Below are 24,617 nucleotides of genomic sequence, written 5' to 3' on the forward strand. Positions count from 1 at the left end.
GTGGAGGGAGGAAGTGGAACAAGGAGGAAGGGACAGAAGGGTATAGCAGTGAAGTAGAGGCCAGGACAGAGGTATAGATAGAAAGATGGAGGAAGACAGATAGATAAATAGATAGATAGATAGATAGAAAGATAGTCACGTCAGAATAATAGTAGACTTACTTGCAAAAAAGGACGTGTGCGTTCAATAATGTAATAATACAAAGAATATATATACATGTATACACACATATATGTACATACTTACATCTACATGTGTATATATATATGCATATCAGGGTACAGGACGTTAGAACAATAAACTACAGACAACGGAACGAACACATAGGAAAACGGAAAGCCACTTGGAATATCCCTTATGTATATGCTTATGTATTGGTTTTGACCCCTAAATTGAGTGCTCCTGCTCCAGAAAGGATCGTTAACATTACTTAAACTTTATTCACGAATACCTTTCTAACGATATAGTAAGCCTAGTACTTAGGCTATCGGTTTCTTTTGCCGAAACGCTAAGTTACGGAGACATAAATACACCAGCATCGGTTGTCAAGCGATGGCGAAGGGGCATACACACGCACAGCGATACACACACACACACACACACACACACACATATACACACGCACGCGCGCACACGACGGGCTTTCTTCGGCCCGAGGCTATAGCAGAAGACACTTGCCCAAGGTGCTACGCAGTGGGATTGGACCCGGAACCATGTGGTTGGGAAGCAAACTTCTTACCACACAGCCACGCCTGCGTCTATGCATATGGAAGTTCATTTTAGAATCACATTTCCAGTTCGATTCCACTGTCCGGTAATTCTCTTCTACAAAGAAGTATTGTTCTTACTTTTCCCCTTGTGACTAATATAGAAGTAATTATTAAATTAATACGCCGGACAAAATGCTTAGCGACATTTCTTCCGGCTTTATTCTCTGAGTTCAAATTAAGCACTGACGTTGATGTTATTGACTAGCCCTTCTTCCAAAAATTTCTGGCGCTATGCCTAAGTAGAAAGGATTATTAAATTTACTTCTAAGTTTTGTTTTTTGGAATTCTCTCTTTATCTGTGTCCAACCACACGGATTGGGTAGATCTAAATAAATTTATCAAATAATGTATTTATGTGTGTGTGAGTGTGTTTTCGTAAATTCTGCGTTGTACTTGAATATGAGTGGCTAATTCAGTTTAATTAGTCTGACACTTGGCTATGCTAATTGAATTAATGTAGAATTTAATTGGCAACTTTTATGGTGGGATGGATGTATGTGCCCTGGATGATCTCATCCGAAAAAAAGTGAACTGAACGCTCCTCAAGATATTTTATCAGATAAAGTGTACTTCTTGTTGTTGTGGTACTTCAACAGGAAACCTTTGATCAAAGGTACTCCAGTTAGACTATCTCGTCTATTAGTCGGGCATAGTGTAGTTAAGATTATATTAATGTTCTCCCCAGTTAAGACGGGTTGAGATTTGGTTACTGTTTTTAGCTGTAGAGACTTCCTCACTGCTTCTACATTATTGCGGATTCTTTTAGTGATAAAACTCTTGGTACAACAGACGTTTCGGATAACCTTCACTTATTATCAATTTTATAAGTGCAAGAATTGACTAGTATCATACGTTGTTTTATGTGTAGTGGAGGCGCAATGGCCCAGTGGTTAGGGGAGCGGACTTGCGGTCATAGGGTCGCGGTTTCGATTCCCAGACCGGGTGTTGTAAGTGTTTATTGAGCGAAAACACCTAAATCTCAACGAGGTTCCGGCAGGGGATGGTGGCGAAGCCTGCTGTACTCTTTCACCACAACTTTCTCTCACTCTTACTTCCTGTTTCTGTTGTGCCTGTAATTCAAAGGGTCAGCCTTGTCACACTGTGTCACGCTGAATATCCCCAAGAACTACGTTAAGGGTACATGTGTCTGTGGAGTGTTCAGCCATTTGCACGTTAATTTCAAGAGCAGGCTGTTCCGTTGATCGGATCAACTGGAACCCTCGACGTCGTAAGCGACGGAGTGCCAACACAAAAAAAATTATGTGTACATTAAATAATGGTCCGAAAAGACGGTTCTGCAATTTCTTGCTGCGAACAATCTGCACAGATGGTTTGTTCATAGTGATCAAATGTTTGTGCTGTACATTTACTCAGTCCCTCCATGAAATCGATAATGCCTGTACAGGTGAACGGTATGTCACACATCAGATGTCGGGCAACTCGAGATGAAGTGTTTTGCTGAAGAACACAACGCACTGCTTGGTCCGGGAATCGAACCCCACGATTTCGCGATCGTAAGTGCAACGCCCTAACCACTGGCCCACGTGCCTTTACTGTGTATGGAACATAGCTATTCTTCCAGGATATGCAGCTACTTGCTCCACCATTGGATTTCTAGATTAAAATTTATTCAAGCTGTGACGTAGTGTACTTTCTTGATAAATCTGTACTCTCTCTCTCTGTCTGTCTGTCTGTCTGTCTGTCTCTCTCTCTCTCTCTCTCTCTTTCTCTCTCTCTCTCTCTCTCTCTCCCGCCACATAAATACACATAAACCATGCACGAAGGACAAATAATGTAACCGTCTCTCATGACCATTGTTTCAGTCTTCAGATTTTAGCGGACGAAAAGTGACTCCTATAAAGTGTATAGGATGTCAATACTTGAAAGACAGCGTTTCTACAAGATTTGATAAATAAATATCAGGAACTGATGCACTGTAAAATTAAGTGTGATATCTCAAATAGACAAAGCTTTTATTCTATATACTCTGTAACTTCAGCATAGCAATAACTGCTAGTCTTGACACCATCAACGAGTCTTTCACCAATTAATTAACATATCTATTGCAAAAGAACAATTCCTTCATTGTCGACCAAGATCGACTTACTGTTTATTTTCGTTTTTGTTGTGTGTGTGTATAGTTCTTTTTTTTCTCTCTGCTATTTTGTATTTCTTTGTATCATTACCGTTATTTCGTAGAGTTCAACATATCTAACATTACCTACTCCTGCATTTGGTAGCATTTCTTTCTGTTTGCTAGTTTTTTTTTTCTTTTCATTACGATATTTAGTATTACTATCATCATTCTCCACCATACGCATCTTGTACACCCAACCAGCTACTAAGAGATCAGGTACCACTGTTTTCTCGCTCCCTTGTTTATCTGCTTTGGCATCCCGGAAACTATTGAAGCTAATTCGGTTGTTAGTTTTAGCTGATCAAGTGTTTACGCATAAATCTTTTTTTTTTTTTCTTCTTGCTTATCTCTATAGTTCAATCCCAGGTTAGTCCTTGCCTAACAGATCAATGATAAAAGACATTTCACGTGATCGTACTTTTTTTTTACCATATATATTACATCTGCAATTACATTATCTATGCTTTTCCTGGTTTACAAATATAAAATATTAGAACTTCAAGTAACATCCTAACAAGATGTTTTAACATTAAATGGAATTAATTTTTGTATTCACAAAACGAAATTAGTTACAAGAAAAATATCTAAATGCAAAAGGAATACATTCACAAATCCATATGAAGGCAGTGTTTTAGCCATCATGACTAAGACCATATAGTTGCAAACTGAAGAACATGCTGGTAACAGCAACATTTCTCTCGGATATTAGTAGTATACCGATGACTTAAATACTCGTTCTTAATGTTTTGCAGATTTGAACTCGAATATGTTAATCGCTGTTGCATCTCGTCACTGGAGAACTTCTCCTTTCAGAAGAATGTGTGTTTGTAACACATTCGATGCATTGACATAAGGAAACTTTGGGAGACACGGTGTTTCGACATCATTGTGTTTCCTCAGCCAAATCTATCTCAGAGCAATGAATCTAACCAGAGTTTATGGCTCTTGTTTATGATTTCAGCAAACAAATCATTTACTGGTGCATGCTGATATCTATCAACTGATTATAAATCCTCTTGTGCTCGGTGACCAGCGGAGGGTCTTAAATATTCATTCTTAATACATTCCGACAGATTCAAACGTGAATATGTTAATCGTTGTTGCATCTCCTCGATGGCAATTTTTGTGTAATCTAACCTTCCTGACTTCATATTCTTTGGCTGGTTTCAGTCACTGATTCAAACCATGATAGGGTACCGTCTCCTGGTACTTCATTATGTTCATTTTATCCACTCCGAACGAATGAAAGACGAAGTTGAATTTCAACAGGATTTGAACTCAGAACATAAATTAACATAACTAGATAATACAAGACATTCTGTCCGTCACTCTATCGAATATGACAAGATATTGCCAGATCTAGAGATAAATACTCCCTTTGATTTTCCTTCATTAACATAAATGGTTAAAATTGGGTCAAATATGTCTTATTGTGTAGAAATATTTGGGGAATGGCGTAAATATCGAACTCAGTTTTCTAGTTTTCTCCTTTTCTCTGTTGGCAAAATCTTTAAGGTGTTTCAGAAGTAGGTCAGGTCGATAAGTCATTAAAGACCACTTCGAAAATTTTTTTCACACACTCACATACACACATTTTCGATCAGGAAGGCCTGAAAACATGTGACCAAGCAGAGTTAGTGGACGTTGATGTGTTAAAGGCTGTTTTCCTTTATCTCTTATCTTTCCTATACATGTGCCACGCCCTCTCATAACTGTGTTTAGAGACTTCAAATTGCGTTATGTATATATATATGTCTCTTATCTCTCTCCCGCTTACCTCACCCTGTCTTACCCCCCTCTATCTCACTAATATACAACACCGGTAATGCGTATACATGCGCCGTGCCCTCTCTCGACTGTGTACAGAGACTTCTACTAACTTGCGTTGGATTTATGATGCACACCTGACAAAGTAAAAAGGAATTGTGCTAATTACGAAATATTACTCGAAATGATTTATGAGACGGCATGTGGGTGATACGGGTAGTTGCTGCTCCTATGATTACCTTACTTAACCTGTTAGACATGAAAACAGTTGCTAAATGCTGATGTAACTGGTGGTGCTAAATTAAGATGTATCTATCTTTGTTGATATTTAACTCTAAATCAACTCTGAAACAATTAGACCCACGATTAAACTATGCAATGTGTGGTGTTGCTTTTTCTTTAACACGGGAATATGTAAGTTGGAGGAGATTTGGCTGCTATTTCTAGACTGCAGACGACCGCATAAAGGAATTCTCATTGCCTTGCAGTAATCTATTCTTAAACTTTGAAACAGATGTTGGTAATACTTTGGTGTGCAGACTCCCTGGGTATTTAGGTATTTATACTTGAGCGTACAATCTAATTCAACTCTAACCCTAATTCTAACCCTAAACCAAACCTTAATACTAACCCAGATCAAGTTATTTTACAGCATAGACTGTGTATATTGCGGCAGACAGCACGCTTAAGTAGCACCATATATATATATATATATATATATATATATACATATATATACATACAATTTTTTTAATTTAAAAGAGAGTTTTGACATTGAAATTTATTCCTATGTCAACATTTCTGTATAAGGCTATATTTAACTGTCAAATTCAAATTAAACATATAAATTACCTTACACATCTTCAGGAAAAAAAAGGTAAAGAACAAAGAGTATATATAACCAAGGAGAACGATCCTTAAGGAGTCTACTTTAGACTTTTTGCGGAGAAATCTCTTGCTATATTGGTAGCGATTACATGTTTTTCTCATCATCAACACATTGTGGAGATATCATATGAACAAATATATATATATATATATATATATATATATATACAGGTAATAGGATTGTCAACGGATGGGACGCATTTGAATATAAGACTCACGATCAGAGTCGGTCTTACGGTAAGTTGTAGAAACAGTAAATCAACGAGAATCTTCTATGTAGTTACTCAACGTGGTAGAAACAGTAGCCAAATCTTCCTAACAACAGACCCTACCGTCTTAAAAATGTATAAAAGAACGGCATACTATATGATGTTCTAGCTACTCTGAAAAGATTTTAATGGTCACAGTTACACCTTTGATCGTAGTTCTGCTAGATTAGATTAACTGGGGTTAAACTAAAACTACAGGCGGGAATCGTCAATGAGATGGAATAAAACAATAGGGTATATATATATGTGGCTGCGGCAGGAAATATTCTTAAGATAAATGTCTGGAAAATTGGCTTATTTGCAAGAATCAATTGCTATTCCTGTTGTTGGTTAGTGATAGGGAAGTGTAGTATAAAAGTATATTAGGAATAAGATGAAGATAAGGGGTAAATATTTAGTGGTGGGGTGGTGATTTGGCAGATAGATGAGTGAGGATTGGAAGATGGGTAAAGGCGGGTTTATGACTGATATCTATGCCTGCCTTAATTAAGACAAGAGGTTAGGTTGAAGCTGGCCGGAAACTGGAGAGTGTGTGGCGGTATCCCTTGAGATGATATGAGATGGGATGAAATAAGAGAGTGATGTGACAGAGGCTGATACTTAGAGAGTGAGGTGAAAATATAAATAAATATATACAAATAGCGAACAGAGAGAAGTGGCAGTAGATACACAGATTGGGAGAGGCTACGCAGATATTTAGATGAGATGGAAGGGGTTGAGGTAGATAGGAAGGGAATGAAATCGTTTCCTCGTCAGAGAACACTTAAAATTCATTATTGTAACAAAAGACGAGTTACACTTATCTGTAGTGTTGGTGATGATGGTGGTGGCAATGATATCAAGTTCTAGGCTGGGTGAATTAATGGAATAATAAACAATGATTTTATATATATAATGAAAATGAAATGACTAAGAGGTAAATAGTTATCTTATGAACTTCATTAGCTTACAACTGTTTCTGCTATCCAATGCAGTGGAGTCATAGTTGAGTGCATGAGTAATATATATATTTGGAATATCTTGAAAGCAACCTTCGACATTTTTTTTTTTTATCCAAAAGGGATTTTCGTGGAATCATTTCTCGAAAGTTTCTAATATTTCCTATGTCATCAACACAGTTATTTCATTTCAGCTTTGTTGTCTGAAGAAGCCAACTGAAGCAGAAATGTTGACGTCATTGTCAAACTTTTCTTTCTGAAAGCAAAATGGACTCTGCTGGAAGGTGTTGAATGATCCTGCACTTAATGCTGGTTTATTATATGTATAAAGCTAAACATAAAAACATATGCATACACACAATTTAGAGGCAGTGGGTAATGAGCTCCCTTCATAAACATGGTGTTTCGGGTTCGAGCCTGTTGTAAGATATATTGAACAAATACATTTGGCCAAAGCCTGAAATTGACCCACACCTTGTGAGTGGAATTGGGTAGACGGAAACTGTACAGAAGTTCCCTTGAGTCGGCTGTACTTGCTATTCAGAAATCCAGCCATGTCACACTGTTACGTTCTAATTCTACTTGGGACAGTTAAGATTGCAGCCTGTGAAAGAATAAAATAGGCGTTTATATACTGGTCTCAAATTTTGGCACAAAGCCATCAGTTTCAGAGGTGGGTAAGCCGATTACATTGACCCCAGTACTCAACTGATACTTATTTTATCGACTCCGAAAAGATAAAAAGCAAAGTCGACCTCAGCAAGATTTGAACTCAAAACGTACGAAGCTGCTGACGGTTCCACCAGCTTGCCGCCTTAATATATTCATAATGTAAGCTAGGACATTTGGATATCGAGAATAGTATCAAAATGAACTACAACGTCGAAACTACACATACTTTAGAGATTAAAAAGATTATGGATAGTTGTTCTTAGTTATTCTGTTGTTTATGGCAAGTAACTTTTATGTTTTGGGGTTGGCTTTTTTTTTTTTCCAGAAAAGGTTTTAATCAATCAAAGTGGATGTTTTCCAATTACAAGCAAATTTGTGAATTCTAATATTAATCATTCAGAAATATGTACATTTTCTTCCTTAGTGTCGTTTTATTTTTTTTAGACCCCTTTCGTCCCCTCTACGTTTAAGATATCACCACCACTACTAGTACTGTGTTCTTTGGAAAAGAACTTTCCTCTCTGTGTCCCTTTTTTGCTTGCTTGTTCGAATGTCACGCGTTCTTAAATCCACTTACAAATTTGATATTTTCATGTTCTGTTATAATAATCAAGGCCAACGAATATGGTAGAAACACTAATATTATGAACTGTGTATTACAATATTGAACTCGGGGTGCCTCGTATTTTATTTCAAAGTTTATATCTCTACCCACCCCTAAAACTAACAAATCCTCTTGCGGTGGTTTGCCGTCGCTTTTATCTTCACTCTGCAAACCTTAAAATAAATAACAGTAGGATAACGTCATAAATTTGAAGGAGTTGATGGTAATTATTCCTCAACCTTCATCATTAATGGGTTCGTATATCCATGGTAGGTTTCTTTTTTTTTTTTACTCTTGCTATATTGTGTGGCATGCGAAGTTTTGTATAATTTACATAACAAGGAAAGTGTATATATTTAGTGTTTTCGACATCTGTCATAGTATTTATTGCGGAACACTGACGAGGTGAGGTGCAAGATAGCATATTTCCACAAGTGTTATGTAATTTTTACAGCATTTTGCTGAAATGCAGTTATATTCTAAAAAGCATTGAATACGATAGGTGTTTTCTGTAAAGGATTATTATTGGTCGTCCGTAAAGGATTATTATTGGTCGTCCGTAAAGGATTATTATTGGTCGTCCGTAAAGGATTATTATTGGTTGTCTGTAAAGGATTATTATTGGTCGTCCAGCCACATGGATCAGGATTCAGTCCCATTGCGTGAAACCTTGGGTAAGTGTCTTCTGCTATAGCCCTGACCAACCATACTCTGGTAGACAGAAACTGAAAGAAGCCCGTCGCATTTGTGTGTGTGTGTGTGTTTGTGTCCCACCACAGTTTGATAACTGGCATTGGTTTGTTTAAGTCCCCGTAACTTGGCGGATCGGCAAAGTAAACCGGCAGAATAAGTACCACGCTTAAAAATAAGTACTGGGATCGATTCGTTCGACTAAACTCTCCCCCAGCATGGCTGCAGTCCAATGACTGAGACAAGAAAATAAAAGAAAATATCGAACTTGTGTGACACACCTGGCAATTCTAGACATTTTTAGAATAAACTATACTGCTAGAGATATGTGACTGATGAATTTATATGGTAGAGTTAAAAGAATAAAGCAGAAATTGCAAAAGCGAAGAGTATTAAATGACAGATACATTTGTTTGAAGTGTAATAAGCGATAACGTAATCGACTGGCAAACGATGGATACATGGTTTAAATTTTACCAGTCCTGTTTGTGATCTTTTACTGCCTCAAATTGGTGGCTTTCACATCTGATATCATTCACATTAACATATTTGTTAATTCACAGTGCAGAATAGAAATACACGTGCACAGCTGTAACTATAGAAACAGGACTTTTATTTATTTATTTTTTTAATGGACCCAATTACATCGAAGTTCCAAATACTTAGGGTTTTATGTTTGTTTTTTCTTCCAGTTTTGTTCTTTCTTTGTTTTCTTCCTGAGAGGAAGTTTCATATCTCCACTGAAAAGAAATATACTTCCGCCTAGGAAAGCAATTAATTATTTTGGTAAATGTTCAAATAGATGAGTCTGCTAAGATTTCTTTGGAATATATTAGCTTCAGAATTTGGCTCAAATCAGTCTTCAATCTAATATTTCAACATCCAGCATTAAAATGCCTATTTGTTAAAGTTAGGTTATCACCTATCTGCTAGGTCAGCTCTACTGGCAGAAATTAGTACATTTTTAAACAGATTAATCTTCCAAGCCTTCTTTAATTCTTTTGACTATATAGCTTCGGTATGTACGAGTTCAGATCATCTTTCCCTCTAACTCAACTTTAAGTATATATATATTTTTCCCTCCAGGGATAATCCATCAACTTGGCCACAAATTAGTAAACAAATTCATTTGAAACGACAAGGGTGAGGGGAGAGAAAAATCTTGATCCTTTCGTTAAGAAAGAATCACGAGAGATAAATATACAAAGTTAGGCTTTTTTCAGTAAAGTAATTAATTGTATATATTGATTTCAAATTTTGGCACAGGCCAACAAGTTCGGGCTGGGGTAAATCGATTACATCGGCCCCAGAGCTCAACTGGCACTTATTTTATCGACCCCGAAAGTATAAAGACAAAGTCGACCACGGTGAAATTTGAACTCGGAACGTGCAGACGGACGAAATGCCGCTAAGTATTTTTTTTTCTGGTGTGCTAACGATCCTGCCAGCTCGGTGCCTTATTAATTACATATATTTCTTTATTGCCCACAAGGGGCTAAACATAGAGGAGACAAACAAGGACATACAAAGGGATTAAGTCAATTACATCTACCCCAGTGCATAACTGGTACTTATTTAATCGACTCCGAAGGGGTGAAAGGCAAAGTCGAGCTCGGCGGAATTCGAACTCAGAACAAAACGGCAGATGGAATACCGCTAAGCATTTCACCGCTAAGCATATATTAATATAAAACTACTTTAATTGAAAACGTGTTAGTCATGTTTTAAATATTCTATTGCCTATCAATAAAATTTCACGGTAGGAGTGGTTTAATTGTAGACTGAAACAGAATCTGAAAAAATGAGTGAATAAGTAGAATCAGTTGGCAAAGGGAAAGAAATTAAGATTTGTCGCGAAAAAAAAGAAATGAAAGGTAACGGCTAGGGCTCTTCACCAAAGGGAGATTAGATGTTTTACATATAGTATTTCATCTCGCAATAACGAAGTGTCCTGCTCCTAACCTTAGATTTCTTGTCTTCCTTACGGCAAATTTATTTCATTGTAATTTACTCACGTATAAATATCTTCGTTTCTTTTGAAACGACAAACAGCGCGATTAGATAGGAGTTTTCAATTGTAGTATTTATCAGAAAACCCACCACTTAAAAAAATACTGAACTGCAAAAAACTCGATCTATATAAATGGTAGCTATAGTTGTGTGTGCGTGTATGTGTGCAACAATCGGATGCTGGGTGTGAAAGACCCTGCGTGAACACGTCATAAAGGAAAGAAAAACAAGGTGTCGACGAAAAAACAGGGCTCGTGGGGTCGGAGCATACCTGTTTATTTTTGTCTCATTTGTTTTTTGTGTCTGTAATTATTGTTTCTGTTTACCATACGATTAGTCATATATCTCATTTAAATTTTTATCTCATTTGTCGACCCCAAAGTTGTTTGTGCTGTCCCCCTCTTTGTACACCCTTTATGGGAAATAATAAAATAATATGTGTGCAACAATGCGTTGTCTAATAAATATCTATGAGAACGGCTTTCTGGATCTATTCCATCTCAGTCACAGATTTTTAAAATTACTTTGTGTTAGAGTTGTCTTATTTGGGTAATTTCAACCTATCAACGACGTGTGCTTTGTGATATTCTGAAAAAGAATCATTTCACTCCCGAAAGTTTCTAAAATTTCCTTATGGCATCAACACAAAGACGTGAGAAAGATTAACAGTTATTTCATTTCAGCTTTGTTGTCTGAAGAAGGCTACTGAAAAACGTTGACGCCATTGTCAAACTTCTCTTTCTGAAAGCAAAATGGACTCTGTTGGAAGGTATTGAATGATCCGGGTCATCTCTACTAAATGTCGCCACTCTGTTCTATTCGTACGGCGAGCGAAGACGATGTCACCTTCATCCTTTCTAGTCAGCACCGTGCGTTCCTTACTCTTCCCCCTCCATTCTACACTAGCAACCAGCGAGCGAACTTGTCACTGCCACTACAATTACAGTAATTTTCCGGTGTATAAGCCGCTATTTGTTTCGTTTTACCTTCATGTTTTGATAATGTTATGTTTTTATCTAATAAAGGCTTTTATATTGACGAAATGTATAAAAATCATGACAATAACAATACATCTCATAGTTGTAAAATAAGCCATTTTGAAACTACATATACGTCAACAACAAAAAAGCTAGCTGCGGACATGTTGCTCTATGGTGTTGATTCTTCGAACAGAGTGGTGACATTTAGTAGACATGACCCGGAAGTTGTTCCTCTTCGATTACTGTCGCAAACAGCAGTAGGTTTCAACCGAATACACGTCGTTGATTGGTTGAAATTACCCAAATATAATTTTAACACGAAATAACTTGTAAAATAAGAAATAGATTCCGGCTTTCTACATAAAATGAGTTTTGTGGTGGCTGATGTTACTGTAGCATTTTTAGCTATATTATCAGGAGGCTCGGTTCGATTTTGCTATCTTCGTCAATACTAACAAACCAGAATTGTCAGTTTTATGCATTCTGCTTTTTTTAAATTTCTAGTCTTGAATCATTACTTTCAGTAATACTTCTAGGGAAAATTATACACGAAAAATTTCATTTTTTCGTACAACGTAAGACATGGTTTCAAACTGGAATTTTCAACAAACCTCAGGTTTTGCTCATATTTTTCGTTTCTCTGTTTTAAAAGATTTTTTTTTCTATCGCTCATGTTTCAATAAATGCATGGACATTTACTGTCTTCCACATTCCTCTTCTAAAACTATTAAGTCTATATAGGACCCTAATATTTCGACATGCAATATCTTATTTTCTTTTGCATTCAGAATAGTAAAATCCAATTTTCCAATTTCACACACACATACACAGTCAATCGGAAAAATCAGGACTCTGAGCTTCGTACTAGCATACACGATCGTGTGGCCTACAAGCACTGGCTGCAGTCCAAGAAGACGGACAGAATATTTTCCGGTGTGCGCACTAACGCACATATACACATGTCATAAAGAGTTTTCTTCTGTCTTCAAACTGTAATTATTTAAGACACATTTTAAAAAAATATGAAATTTTATTCGAAATTTGATCATCAAAATATTATTGTGAATTTCAATGAAGTAAAATTAATATTTAATCATAATATTAACAATAATTTTTCTGGTTTTCGTTTCAGCCCGCAAAGAGAACTGCTGTGACAAGTTCTTAACATGTCTGTCACATGTTCCCTGCGCGTCCCTCATTGCTTGGATTATATTACTACTCGGACTTGGCGGCTTAACAGGCAGTTTGCTCTATGGAGTCACCAAATGTCGCAAAGTCATGGACGAACCATCCTTGTATGTATATCTCTCCTTTTCCTTCTTATTTCTGTTTTGTTGTTTAGATTCGGGTCAGCAGGTCATGGTAAAGCAGAGAAGTGATCAAATACATTCTAATCATGACCATTTTGCTCTCCCCACTTTTTTTAAATATCAAACTTTACGTTATTTACTGTGTCCATTAAGACGGGAGAGTGATGCGAGATAGATTTAACTACTATTTCTAACAGGTTGAATTATTGCGTGGTGATTGCCTTATTGGTTCGCTTCTTTCGTTGTAGATGTTCATGTAGTGGATTTTTTTTTTGCCTTTATTGGGGGATTTTTTTAATGACTGGGGAAAAGGAGAGCAGGGTGTTTACTTTGCTGAATTACCTACTGGTTATTTTATACGCTGAATATGCCACAGCATTGTGTAGGCGCAATGGCCCAGTGATTAGGGCAGCGGACTCGCGGTCATAATATCGCGGTTTCGATTCCCAGACCGGGCGTTGTGAGTGTTTCTTGAGCGAAAGCACGAGGCTCCCGCAGGGGATGGTGGCGAACCCTGCTGTACTCTTTCACCACAACTTTCCCTCACTCTTACTTCCTGTTTCTGTTCTGCCTGTAATTCGAAGGGTCAGCCTTGTCACATTGTGTCACACTGAATATCCCTGAGAACTACGTTAAGGGTACACGTGTCTGTGGAGTGCTCAACCACTTGCACGTTAATTTCACGAGCAGGCTGTTCCGTTGATCGGATCAACTGGAACCCTCGTCGTCCTAAGCGACGGAGTGCCAACATGCCACAGCAGTTTTTTTTATCCAAGAGCTTTTCATTGAGGGGTTCACTATGGGCAATATCTATATTTAAATGATACTTGTTAAATATGTCTATCTGATTGACCATACTTATCATCAAGTGCCTGAGTATCTAAGAAACAAATTTATTTTGGGCCAAACGTTTTGTAGTTGACTGTAAAATATAGGCATACCTTGTATATCCCAAAGGTAAAATACCACCATTTTAGCTAAGCTATCATTTTAAGTCTAAATAGGAGAGCATATGTATCACTAATATTTAATGGTGATACGCCAGCTTTTGATTGGTGGATGATCTACTACACTTCATGTAGTATATCTAAAACAAACCAACCCTGTAGAGAAATCTATTCTTTTGTATGACATAATCACATACTTAGAACAATTAACTGTATGTCGAGTGAGTGTAAATAGTTATAGGTTAAATAAAAAGCAGTTTTGCCCAGGAAAAAAAGTCACATTTCTTTTAAATAACACAAACGATAGCAAAGGTACTTAAATGTTTTAATTTGCTTTTTATAACTGAGAATATACATATATTCTTGTACGCAATGAATGATATCTTTTTATAATTATACGTACATTTTATTCAGTATATGAATAGCATTATACCAGTCATATTTTGAACTCCTCCTCTGACATTTTTTCCTATGATTTACTCTTATGATTAGTTCCCTGGATTAGTATATGTGCTTGATATCTCACATATCTAACTTGTAAATCAACAGGCACTCTTTTCGAAAAGAGAAGATAAACAGCCAAGAAAAACAAATAGCTTACGAGAGAGAATTTTATTCAATTAAAAAAGAACGTGGGAGAGAGATCTTCTACAGTAATTCTTTCAGGAATAAGACTGTTTAGAGAACGGTATCTAAGTTTGATTGAGTGGAATGAAAATATTTCTAGTTATTTCCTCAAACATTATGTATTTTAAATGGGCTAAGAAACCCTTACTTTGCTACTGCAAAACCCTATCATATTATTTATTCTCAAAAACATCACAGTCATTTTATAATCTGAAATAATTTGTTCAACATTTGCAAAGCTATGCTTATTTCTTACTGCTACACGTGTTAGCAATCATAAAGCGTAACTATTTTTCTGTCTTATCTCACTTTTCGCTAATTAAATTTTGCTTTCAACTTCAGACTATTATAATTGTCTAACTAGTCCGCCAACTCTCTCATAGCATGTAGTTACCATGGTTTCTCGGTGGAACTATAGAACCATGAATATCACAAACGACAAGTAAATATGATTCAATGTTTCAAAACTTGAGGTGCTAGCAGCCCCAGGCGGCACTAAAATTCGGTGCTCTGAATCTACGAGAAACATTTTCAAAATTAATTATCTCTTTTTGACTACTACCAAAAATTTAAAGAAGGTTGCTTGGCGATTTGACTTATCAAAAAGATACTGGCTCATTCAGTTTGTTATGAAAAAGGTGCTAGAGTGAAGAAATGTTGGGAAACAACTGTTCTCTGAAGTTGTTCGACATTCTAGAAGTAGCAACCAAATCTATCAAGTTACACGCTATCAGTTTTAATAGAGAAGAACAATTGGATAACGTAGTGTGGGATAAGCGTCTGAAAAATGGAATGGTCACTGCTAGAATAGGCTTTCTAAAGTAAGACCGGTCTGGGATTAAACATAAAAGAAAAACGAACTGCACAACTCTCTCTCTCTCTCTCTCTCTCTCTCTCTTGTATGTATTAGCAGAACTTGGCGTGCAACCAGGGCCGGCCATATGGTTGCTGGCGCCCTGGGCAAGCTGAACATCGGTGTATACAAGCTGACGGTCGTGGAAATTTCCTTGCCTTTGTCACACCCTTCTTGGCGGACCCTAGCACATGGCGCCCCGGGTGACTGCCCGATTTGCCGGCACCTTGCGCCAGCCCTGCGTGCAACTTTGTTTAGAACCCATCATCCGTAATTTATTAAGCCAGTTTACAATCACAACTTATTAACCGCTTGTGATGTAGAGAAGACTGTACATGCTGTGTGTGTAGATAGATAGATAGATAGATAATAATTAACGTGCAAAAACAGCATTTATTTAATCAAATAGAAAACTGCATGATCACTACATTCCAAGACATTTTGTTACTTTCATCCGGATCACAGAAACGAAATTTCAAATGTATAATTTCCGGTAAGGAAACCCCCAGATGTGATGTGTTATTCAGTAAAGATAGTTTCCAATGAAGAGTTATTTCTTATAAGAAGAGTCTCTTTATATTTTCTCTAAATATTACAAAGTTTTTGCAAGCTGGCGGAATCGTTAAGCATGTCGGACAAAATACTGAGTGAGATTTCTTCTGGTTCTTTACGTTCAAACTTCAAATGTCACCAAAGTCAACTTTGCCTTTCATCCTTTCGGAGTTGATAAAATAAAGTACCAGTCAAGTTCTAGGGTCGGTATAATCGACTAACCCCACTTCTCTCAAAATTGCTGTCTTGAGGCAAAATTAGTTAAATGTTTTTATTTATTATTTTTTTAGCACTTTCTGTTCTCTTCTTTTTAATACACAGGACTTGAAAGTCCTCCTGCTTCTCCCTTAATAGTTGATATGCTGGTATTGAGAGTAATCAACTAATTACTTAAGGACTTGCTTCAAGACTTGCCAAGTCTATCACCGTTTTTGCCTGGTTCTGAAGAATCTTTTCTTTATTTTTTTTTTCTGGCCACTGGAGGTGGAATTTGAACTCAGAACGCACAAAGCAGAAACGAATACAATAATACATCTCAGCCAGCGCTCAAACATTCCACCGCCTTAGACCAGTACTTAACTTATCGAAAGGCAAATCTTACCAAAGCAGTATATGAACTTGGAACACTGAGAGCTGGAACAAATACCAATCTGCTAATAACTCAACTAATTCGACGCCATATTTAAACATATTTACGTGGTTCCTTAAAGACGTAATGTTGAATTAAACTGTTCTGCTCGTTCTTCTGCATAGCGATGGTTCTTCTGCATAGCGATGGTTCTTCTGCATAGCGATGGTTCTCATTACAATCCTATGCAAATATTTCCACTAATTATGCTTCCAGTAAGCTACAGGATCTTCTGGAATGAACATAGATGGATAGATAGATGCACATAAAAAGCTACGGATTTAGTTTCCGCAGTTGGTTCCAGACAACATAGTAACAAATTTGATACCTTCTCAAAACAGCAATATATATATATATATATATATATATATATATATATATATTAAATTCAACAAGATTCATTTTAAAATATTCTCCTTTGGCATTATGCCTACAATTCCTGTTTATTCTATTTCGTTTTCTTTGTTTTATTTCTTTTAAATCTTCTCTAATTCGTTTTCATCTAATTATTTGTTATTCCTATAATAGTGAGTCTCATAGGAATACGATCCGGGCAAATGGAAATCGAAACCAGGAATTGATTCCAAGTTATACCTGTTATTTCACTTTATTTCCATGATATTTCTGCTACGAAAAATAGTATGAATATCTTTTAATCTTTTATTCATTTCCCTTTCGTTAAATTGTATGCTGATGTAAAAACAACATGGTTATACTTTTTGAAGTTTGCACCGTAAATAACTAAGTAATTGCTACATAAAGACCATTACCTAAGCAGTTAAGTTATTACACCAAGAACGAGTCTTCCAGTTTTGCCACTACGATCCAAATGGGCTACCAAGCTAACCACACTCGCACTAAGCCCAAACGTTTTCTCTTGAATCGACCCAATTTTTCCCCAAGTGAGACAAGAGCGCGACATTAATCACACACACACACACACACACACATTTTTTGCGATTAATACTTCTGCGTTTGAAGCTGTTGAATTTGTTCCAGTTTATAAGATTTACATTCTAAATCATTCGAAACGAGCTAGAGTTGTTCTGTTTGTCTTCTGTATTTGAAATTTCATTCTGCTTTCTTAACGCTTAACCTATCTCTTTACGTATAATAAAGTGCAACGGGTTTCACATTGGTCACGCTGGCAGAGGGGGAAACTAAAACAACAAATGGAGTGGGAGCGAGTGATTGTCAGAGATGCTCATTACAGTCTGGTGGAGTTTGAGAGCTAAACGTATTGACCATAGGCACCACACACACACACACATTGTTCGAAACCAGGTGATTCCGGTTTTAATACCAGTGCTCCGCAGTATTTCTATCATGCGTCAGTTTGAATAATACATTGACAAACAAGAGAAGCCTGTCGTGTATTTCGTGTGTGTGTGCGCGCGCGTGTGTGAAAAATTGTATTTATTTATTTATATGGGTATAGCCCTAAAGTGACATAAATCACAGGCAAGAATAGTTTGTCGATCTCTATTTATCGAATAGCTTAATACTAAGGTGAATATAATTGACTAAAACTCATCAAGCCGAGGCCCCAGCATGGCCGCAACCCATTATCTGAAATCAACGAACATATAATCATTATATAGAACCACAGGAATTTAATATCGTTTCCAACAGCAGCAATTTGAACAACTGGAAATAGAAAGTATTCATTCCATTTCATTATTTTTCACTTTTTAATGCTGAAAATAACCTCACTGACAACAACAACAACGATGACAAGGAAAATATTTAGACAAACAACTAGGTTAGTCACTCCACACAAGGCTGGTCCACTGATATGAGGTCAATATATTTGAAAAGGTCAGCTATGGCATCCGACAATTTTCCCACCATATTAATCTAAATCTACCTATCCGTCTGTTTGTCTGTTTGAATATCTGTATATGCGTCCGTCTTTGTCTTTCCGTTTGCCTGTCTGGCAGTAACTACTCGTCTGTCTGTCTAGCCATTTGTCGATCTGGGACAAAAAGTAAGATTCGAAACGTTACATTTTACACACTTCGTAAGCATTTGAACTTACAGTTTTCTGTTGTACTTTCTATTGGTTAATTGTTATCGGCGTAATATCAACAGTTTTTCTCAGATTCAGATTTTGCCTCGTCTCCATATCCAGTTATTCAAATAAATATAGCTACTAGTACTGATCCGAGTTTGTTACTTTAACAGACTCTTCCCATATTCCGCTAATAAAAGGACATGCAAAACTGTTCCATCATAACGTCTTTCAAAGCTAAAGACAAAAGCAGCCGGGGTCGATTTTTCACACTAAGAATCCTATAGTTTAGCTGTTGCCTACACAAAAAAAGATTCGTGGTCTCATGCTTAAAGAAACCTAAGTGACACCAATATATCTCTGTTCTTGACGTGTGTTTTATCTCATCGACCTCGGAAGGATGAAAGATAAAGTTGGCTAGTAAGACTACGAGAAGGTTCTTTCTTGGGCTCGTGGTCAATATGCCTTTTATACTGGCATAATAGAAGAACATTATAAAAGGTATCGTTCTTTTGTGAAGTCACAACAATCCCAAAATTGTCTAACAGCGTATGGGAAATTATCTTGTTCTTGTTTAAGAGAATTTTGTTGCTCTTTCTAGCAAGCTGAACGACCACAAAGAGGCTCCTTTATTGACGTCTGTAATTTGTGGAGAGGTACTTAGGCTTCTTTAAATCAACCACTACATCATTCCTACTACCACTGCCATTATTATTATAAACATCATCATTAACAACATCGTGTCCTTCCTCACATTTATACCGTGTTATAGTCTTCAAATTACAGTAATACGGAAGGGAAAAAAACAATGAGTAATAGAATTGTTATTGACTGACGTATCTTCTGTCGTTCTTGAAGCAAGCATGGCTGTATGGTTAAAAAATTCACTTTGCAACTGCGTGATTTTTGGAGTAGTCCCACTGCGTGATTTTTGGAGTAGTCCCACTGCGTAGAACTTTATACATTTTTTTTTTTTTTTTTTTTTTTTTTCCCCCTACATCCGACTAAAATCTTGTGAATGAAATTTGGTAAAGGAAAACTAGCTGGAAGCTCGACGGAAGGACCGTTCATGTTTTGGAGTTTGCAGATTTAGTCTCCCGGCTTAACACCATCACTTGGTGGTCCTCGAGTGTCTTTTGGAGGGGCCCAGGTCCACTAAATGAACCCAGGCTTCTGGCTCAAGAATAACTTTCTACCTTCTTCCCACCAAGCTATAGAGGGCTCTGAAAAATGGTCATAGTGGTTGACCTTTATCTTTTGACCAAGTCAATAAAAGATTTTGAAATATAAGCTTCTGACCGAATGTGTTGGGGAAACAAAATATCGAACTGTGTGTGTGTGTGTGTGTGTTTCGGTTTTGTCTGTTTTTTGGCTCATTTTTATGTAATACACATCGATGTATTTATCGATCGAGCCTTGATCTCAACTATTCCCCCTCTCTCCTTCTCTCTCTCTCTCTTTCTTTCTTTCTTTCTTTCTCTCTCTTAGGTATGTACCTTGTGCACGGCAGACTTTCTCTGTCACCCATCTCTTTCTCTCCCATTAATCTTGTGTGCGCCTGCAATGTGCGTGTAGATGTGCAGTTAAGTGAGTGTGTATGTGCATAAATTCGTTTCTGTTTGTTTTTATGCACACATTAGAAAGTTTGATTCTATATTTACAGGCAAATGTATTTATTAGACCAAGATTTTTTTTAAGTGAAAGCAGTTTAAGAGTTCACACGCACATAAAGCACGCGCTACTACCCCCCCCCCCAATACACACACACGTACAAGCATGCGCACTACAGTGTCCACACACACACACACACACACTACAAAATAGCCGAGTACAATCTCTCACATTCTTGCTACAAAGTGCCTCTTAACATCTTAGGTTTATTATTTTTTCTCCAGAATCTTCTTATAAAGATATTAATCAATAGCAGAGAAGTAGGTTTTATATATATATATATGTGTGTGTGTGTGTGTGTGTGTGTGTGAAGCGTTAAAAATTCGAGGTATCTTCTGATAAAAGCAATCAATAGTAGAATGTAATGTTTGTTTGTGGATAAGTGTTGGAGGAAGGCCCTATAGTGTTAGGGATGATACTGATGAAGTCCTCTCCATCTTTTGTGTGTGTGTGTGTATATGCACACACGCATGTGTGCATGCGTGTGTATATATGTATGTATACGTTTATGCATGCATGTATGCATATATGTATATGCATGTTTATGTATGTACGTATTTAGGTGTGTGAGACTGTTTTAAGATAGCGAGGGAGGAAATCTGAGTGAAGCTCGCTTCTAAGTTCGATCATCAAAAATATCGATCATTGTTTGATCTGTTCTGATAAAATATATTCTATGGGTTTTGTGCAAACCTCACTAGGAGCGTCTTCATTTTCTTGTGTGTATGTGTGGTTGTTTGATTGTATGTCTGTTCATGTCAGTGTATCTCGTATGTCTATGTATGTGCATACAAGCACATACATCTTTTGGCAGCAGTTGTTTTTACAGATGATGCTCTGTAGGTGTGTTTGCGAGTGAGTATATACGTATGTATTATATATGTATGCCTCTGTGTGTGTGTGTGTGTGTATGTATGTATGTATTTGTACAGTATATTTTATGTATATAAGTCCGTACGTGGCTTCTGTTGTGTAACCAACCCAACACGAGAGGAAAAAATTCGTCAACTATATAAGGTGCTCACAGTGTATTCTACTTGTGAAATACATTCATTTATTGGCATGTTTATTTAATTAGATTTAAGAATATTTCACTGTCTTCAGTTCCTGTTCTGGTTTTTTTTTTTCTTCTTGTTTGTGTTTGCTATCAATGAAATAAAAATTCTTTAGTTGAACTTGTTTGGCAAAAGAATTTGATCTTAAATTATTTGTTGTTACAAAAACAACTGATTCTTTGTTAAAGCTTAACAGCCATAAAACATACACTTCTTAAGACACCATTTTATGACCATCATATATGTCGTTAAATACCAAAGTCTTTCCTTGTACATCTAATGCTTGGTCATTGATACTTCGCTACCTTTATATTCAATGCCCAACACGCTGAAAATCTCCGTATCTTAATCTATCTATCTATCCATCTTTTCCACCCTCAAATTCTGGGGAGGATCGTGGGAGTTGAGCCCTCGAGCAACGCTTCCATCGGGTCCTATCAGAAGCAACCGTCATTGCACTTTCCTGCTGGATTCTCCAAGCATGATCAACTGAGAATATGGATATTATCTGACCATCTCGTCCTTGATCTACTCCTAGGTGTTCATTCGGTTAGTTCATCTTACGATTCTTGTCTGCGACATTTTAATCACGTGTTCGTAATTCTCTAAGCTGTGATCTCTCAATGCTTAGCCTGAGTCTCTCTGATCTCCGAATAACTTAATGACGTATACAATTGTCACAGCATAGATCTGGGGGCAGGTTTGTAACAGGTTGTTTAATCGACTGCTGTACTACGTAAATGATACATATTTCATTGACCCAGAATAAATATTTTGAAAGCAAACCACGACAAGAGACCTGATCTAGAAGCTTGTAACAAAGAAAATTACGTTAAAGATACTCAAGGGCTCAGTGGTGATGCTAAAGTGAAAGACAAATTTAAGTTTAACACCCATTTTGAAAAGCGAAACTCGGTTCACAAGACGCAACTAAACGTCAATCCGTTTCTACAATATACCACAACACTTTTCTTAGGACTGGTGTTCCTGCAAAGTTGCACGCTTCTGTGTGTGTGTGTGTGCGCATATTTTACGAACAAGAAATGGTAAAATAAAGATGTACACACAAGGTTTTCAATGTGGAATCGAACTTTTGAGAAACTGAGCGACGGTTACTCACATGAATGTGCACATATTTTTCCAAGACAAAATTTGCGAATGAGAAATTTCTGCACAAATCTACATTCAAAAACTAAAAGGGTGAGGAGGGCAAGATGGTTTCTGTGTCTATTCACAGCAACATAGGTACCTAAAACAATAAATAAATACATACATACAAATGCATGCACACACACACGCACGCACACACAAACACACAAACGTACACACAAACACACAAACGTACACACAAACACACACACATTGTGATCAATTCACTCGTTTATACTCTTTCCTAACAAACTTGGCCTTTTGCTAATTCCAAGAAACGCAGACATATACTCTGTGTGTGTGAGTGTGAGTGTGAGTGTGAGAGAGAGAGAGAGAGAGAGAGAGAGAGAGAAAGAGGGTAACAATTGTTTTCCGCTAATTTAATTCCCCATTTACCATTTTCTTACATTGCTCAAAAATGTTCAGGTCACGGACATTTGTAAGCCTTTCCAAATTAGTAATAATTGTTTCCCCATCCTGCTTCTGGAACAAAAATAAAGGGGAAAAAAATTTTAATAGTAAAAAGAAAAAAAAGAAAAAATGTTCTAAATATGGTCGTTGCTTGTTCATTCCCTCACTGCATCACGCACGCACACCACCACCGTACCACCACCACCGCTAAACTTCAAGTATCTCTCAAGTTTAAATACACGAGATGTATGTGAACCAATACACTACCACTACTACTAAAGTGAATATTTAGAGAACTAGAGAACACGAGAGTCCGTTTTCCTGGTGGTCCAATTTCGATTTCCAGTGAAGTAGAAACCACGACCTAAACAAGATATCGTGCAGCGGAAAATGACGAACTAAATAAGATATTTTATAGTCGTAATCTCGTAACAGGAAATCCTTTGACGTCTAAATGTCTGTGAGATGTAGCTCAATGTTCCATGGTATTAAGATTTTATGTTCGGTCTTGTATGTATATACGAGAACTACATTTTATCGCGCCTTTATCAGGGTTCACTCGGCTGCAAATATTCGGACTAGATCTTCACCCTCATCCTTCCTGCAGACTGATGTCTGCAGATATTCAGGATGGGCACCAGCTGTATCAATCTTATAAGAACTAATGAAGTGGGTACATTTAAGAAACAACGAAGAGAAGCGTAATTAAAAAAAAAAAAAAAAAAAAAATGGGGTGTATTTAGGAACGAAAGGTAGGGATACGTTTAAGGTTGAATAAGGAGAGAAGTACATTTAAGAACGAAGTGAATATTACACGAAGTAAGAAAGGTAATATCTGTAAGAGCTAACGAAGGAGTTGTTTTAACGACTAACAAAGGGGATATTGTAAGGAATGAAAGGTAGGCAGTGTATTTAAGAATGAACGAAAGGTGAAAGAAACATATAAGAACTAACGAAAGATAGTGGTGTACATTAAAAACTAAGGAAAGAGCGAGCCCGCTGAAAAGTGAACTAAAATAGAGGTTACACTCAACTAATGAAAGAGTTCCTCTTAAGAACTTAGTAAAATGGATACAGTTTCGGGACTGATTAGGGGAGGGGTTCCATTTTAGGAATTTGTTAAGATAGATACATTTTAAAAACTGATTAAGCAGTTACATTTTAAGAGTGAATTAATTGGGTACGGTTTAAAACCTTATGAAGGAATACATTTTAAAACCCGATTAATGGGATACGTTTTAAGAACTGATGCAAAAAGCTGCCTTTTTAAGAACTGAATGAGGTACATTCAGGAACTAGCAAAGATGGGGTAGATGTTACATTTAAGAAACACCAAAATATTGAGTTAATAAACAAATGAATAATTGAGCTTGTAGCATCATACTCTGCCTCTACATTGCCTGTCAAGTTTGGGGTCTTTATTACTCCAAGATTGATGAAATTGTTATTTATATCCAAGTCAATCTTGATTAAGCAGATCTATGATTAAAGGCATTCCATTTGTGTCTTTCTTGTCATTTTAGGGGTATATAGAACTACATTATGGTGAGGGCATGTGTTCTAGTATTTAGAACAATGATTCCCAAAAGTGAGCAGTAACGACGACCCCCTGGGGTGTTGAAAGATCCAAGGGCCCATTGAAGAAAAGTTGGGCAATGACAAGGTGGCTAAAAGTGGG

General features: G+C 36.9%; 1 protein-coding gene across 12 annotated transcripts in view; it reads left to right on the forward strand.

Moving 5' to 3' along the window:
* The window catches only part of LOC106874846 (uncharacterized), a 719,848-nt gene that overhangs the window by 654,220 nt on the left and 41,011 nt on the right, over positions 1–24,617 (forward strand). For 11 of the 12 annotated variants that reach the window (XM_052969399.1, XM_052969395.1, XM_052969396.1 and 8 more), the window contains one exon: positions 12,858–13,020. In XM_052969399.1, the coding sequence (XP_052825359.1) occupies positions 12,858–13,020 (163 nt within the window). Of the gene's footprint in view, positions 1–12,292; positions 12,342–12,857; positions 13,021–24,617 lie in introns of those variants that run through there. The other variant, XM_052969402.1, reaches the window with a different exon arrangement.

This window comes from Octopus bimaculoides, chromosome 7, assembly GCF_001194135.2.
Source record: "Octopus bimaculoides isolate UCB-OBI-ISO-001 chromosome 7, ASM119413v2, whole genome shotgun sequence".
In the NCBI taxonomy this organism is placed as follows: Eukaryota; Metazoa; Mollusca; class Cephalopoda; order Octopoda; family Octopodidae; genus Octopus; species Octopus bimaculoides.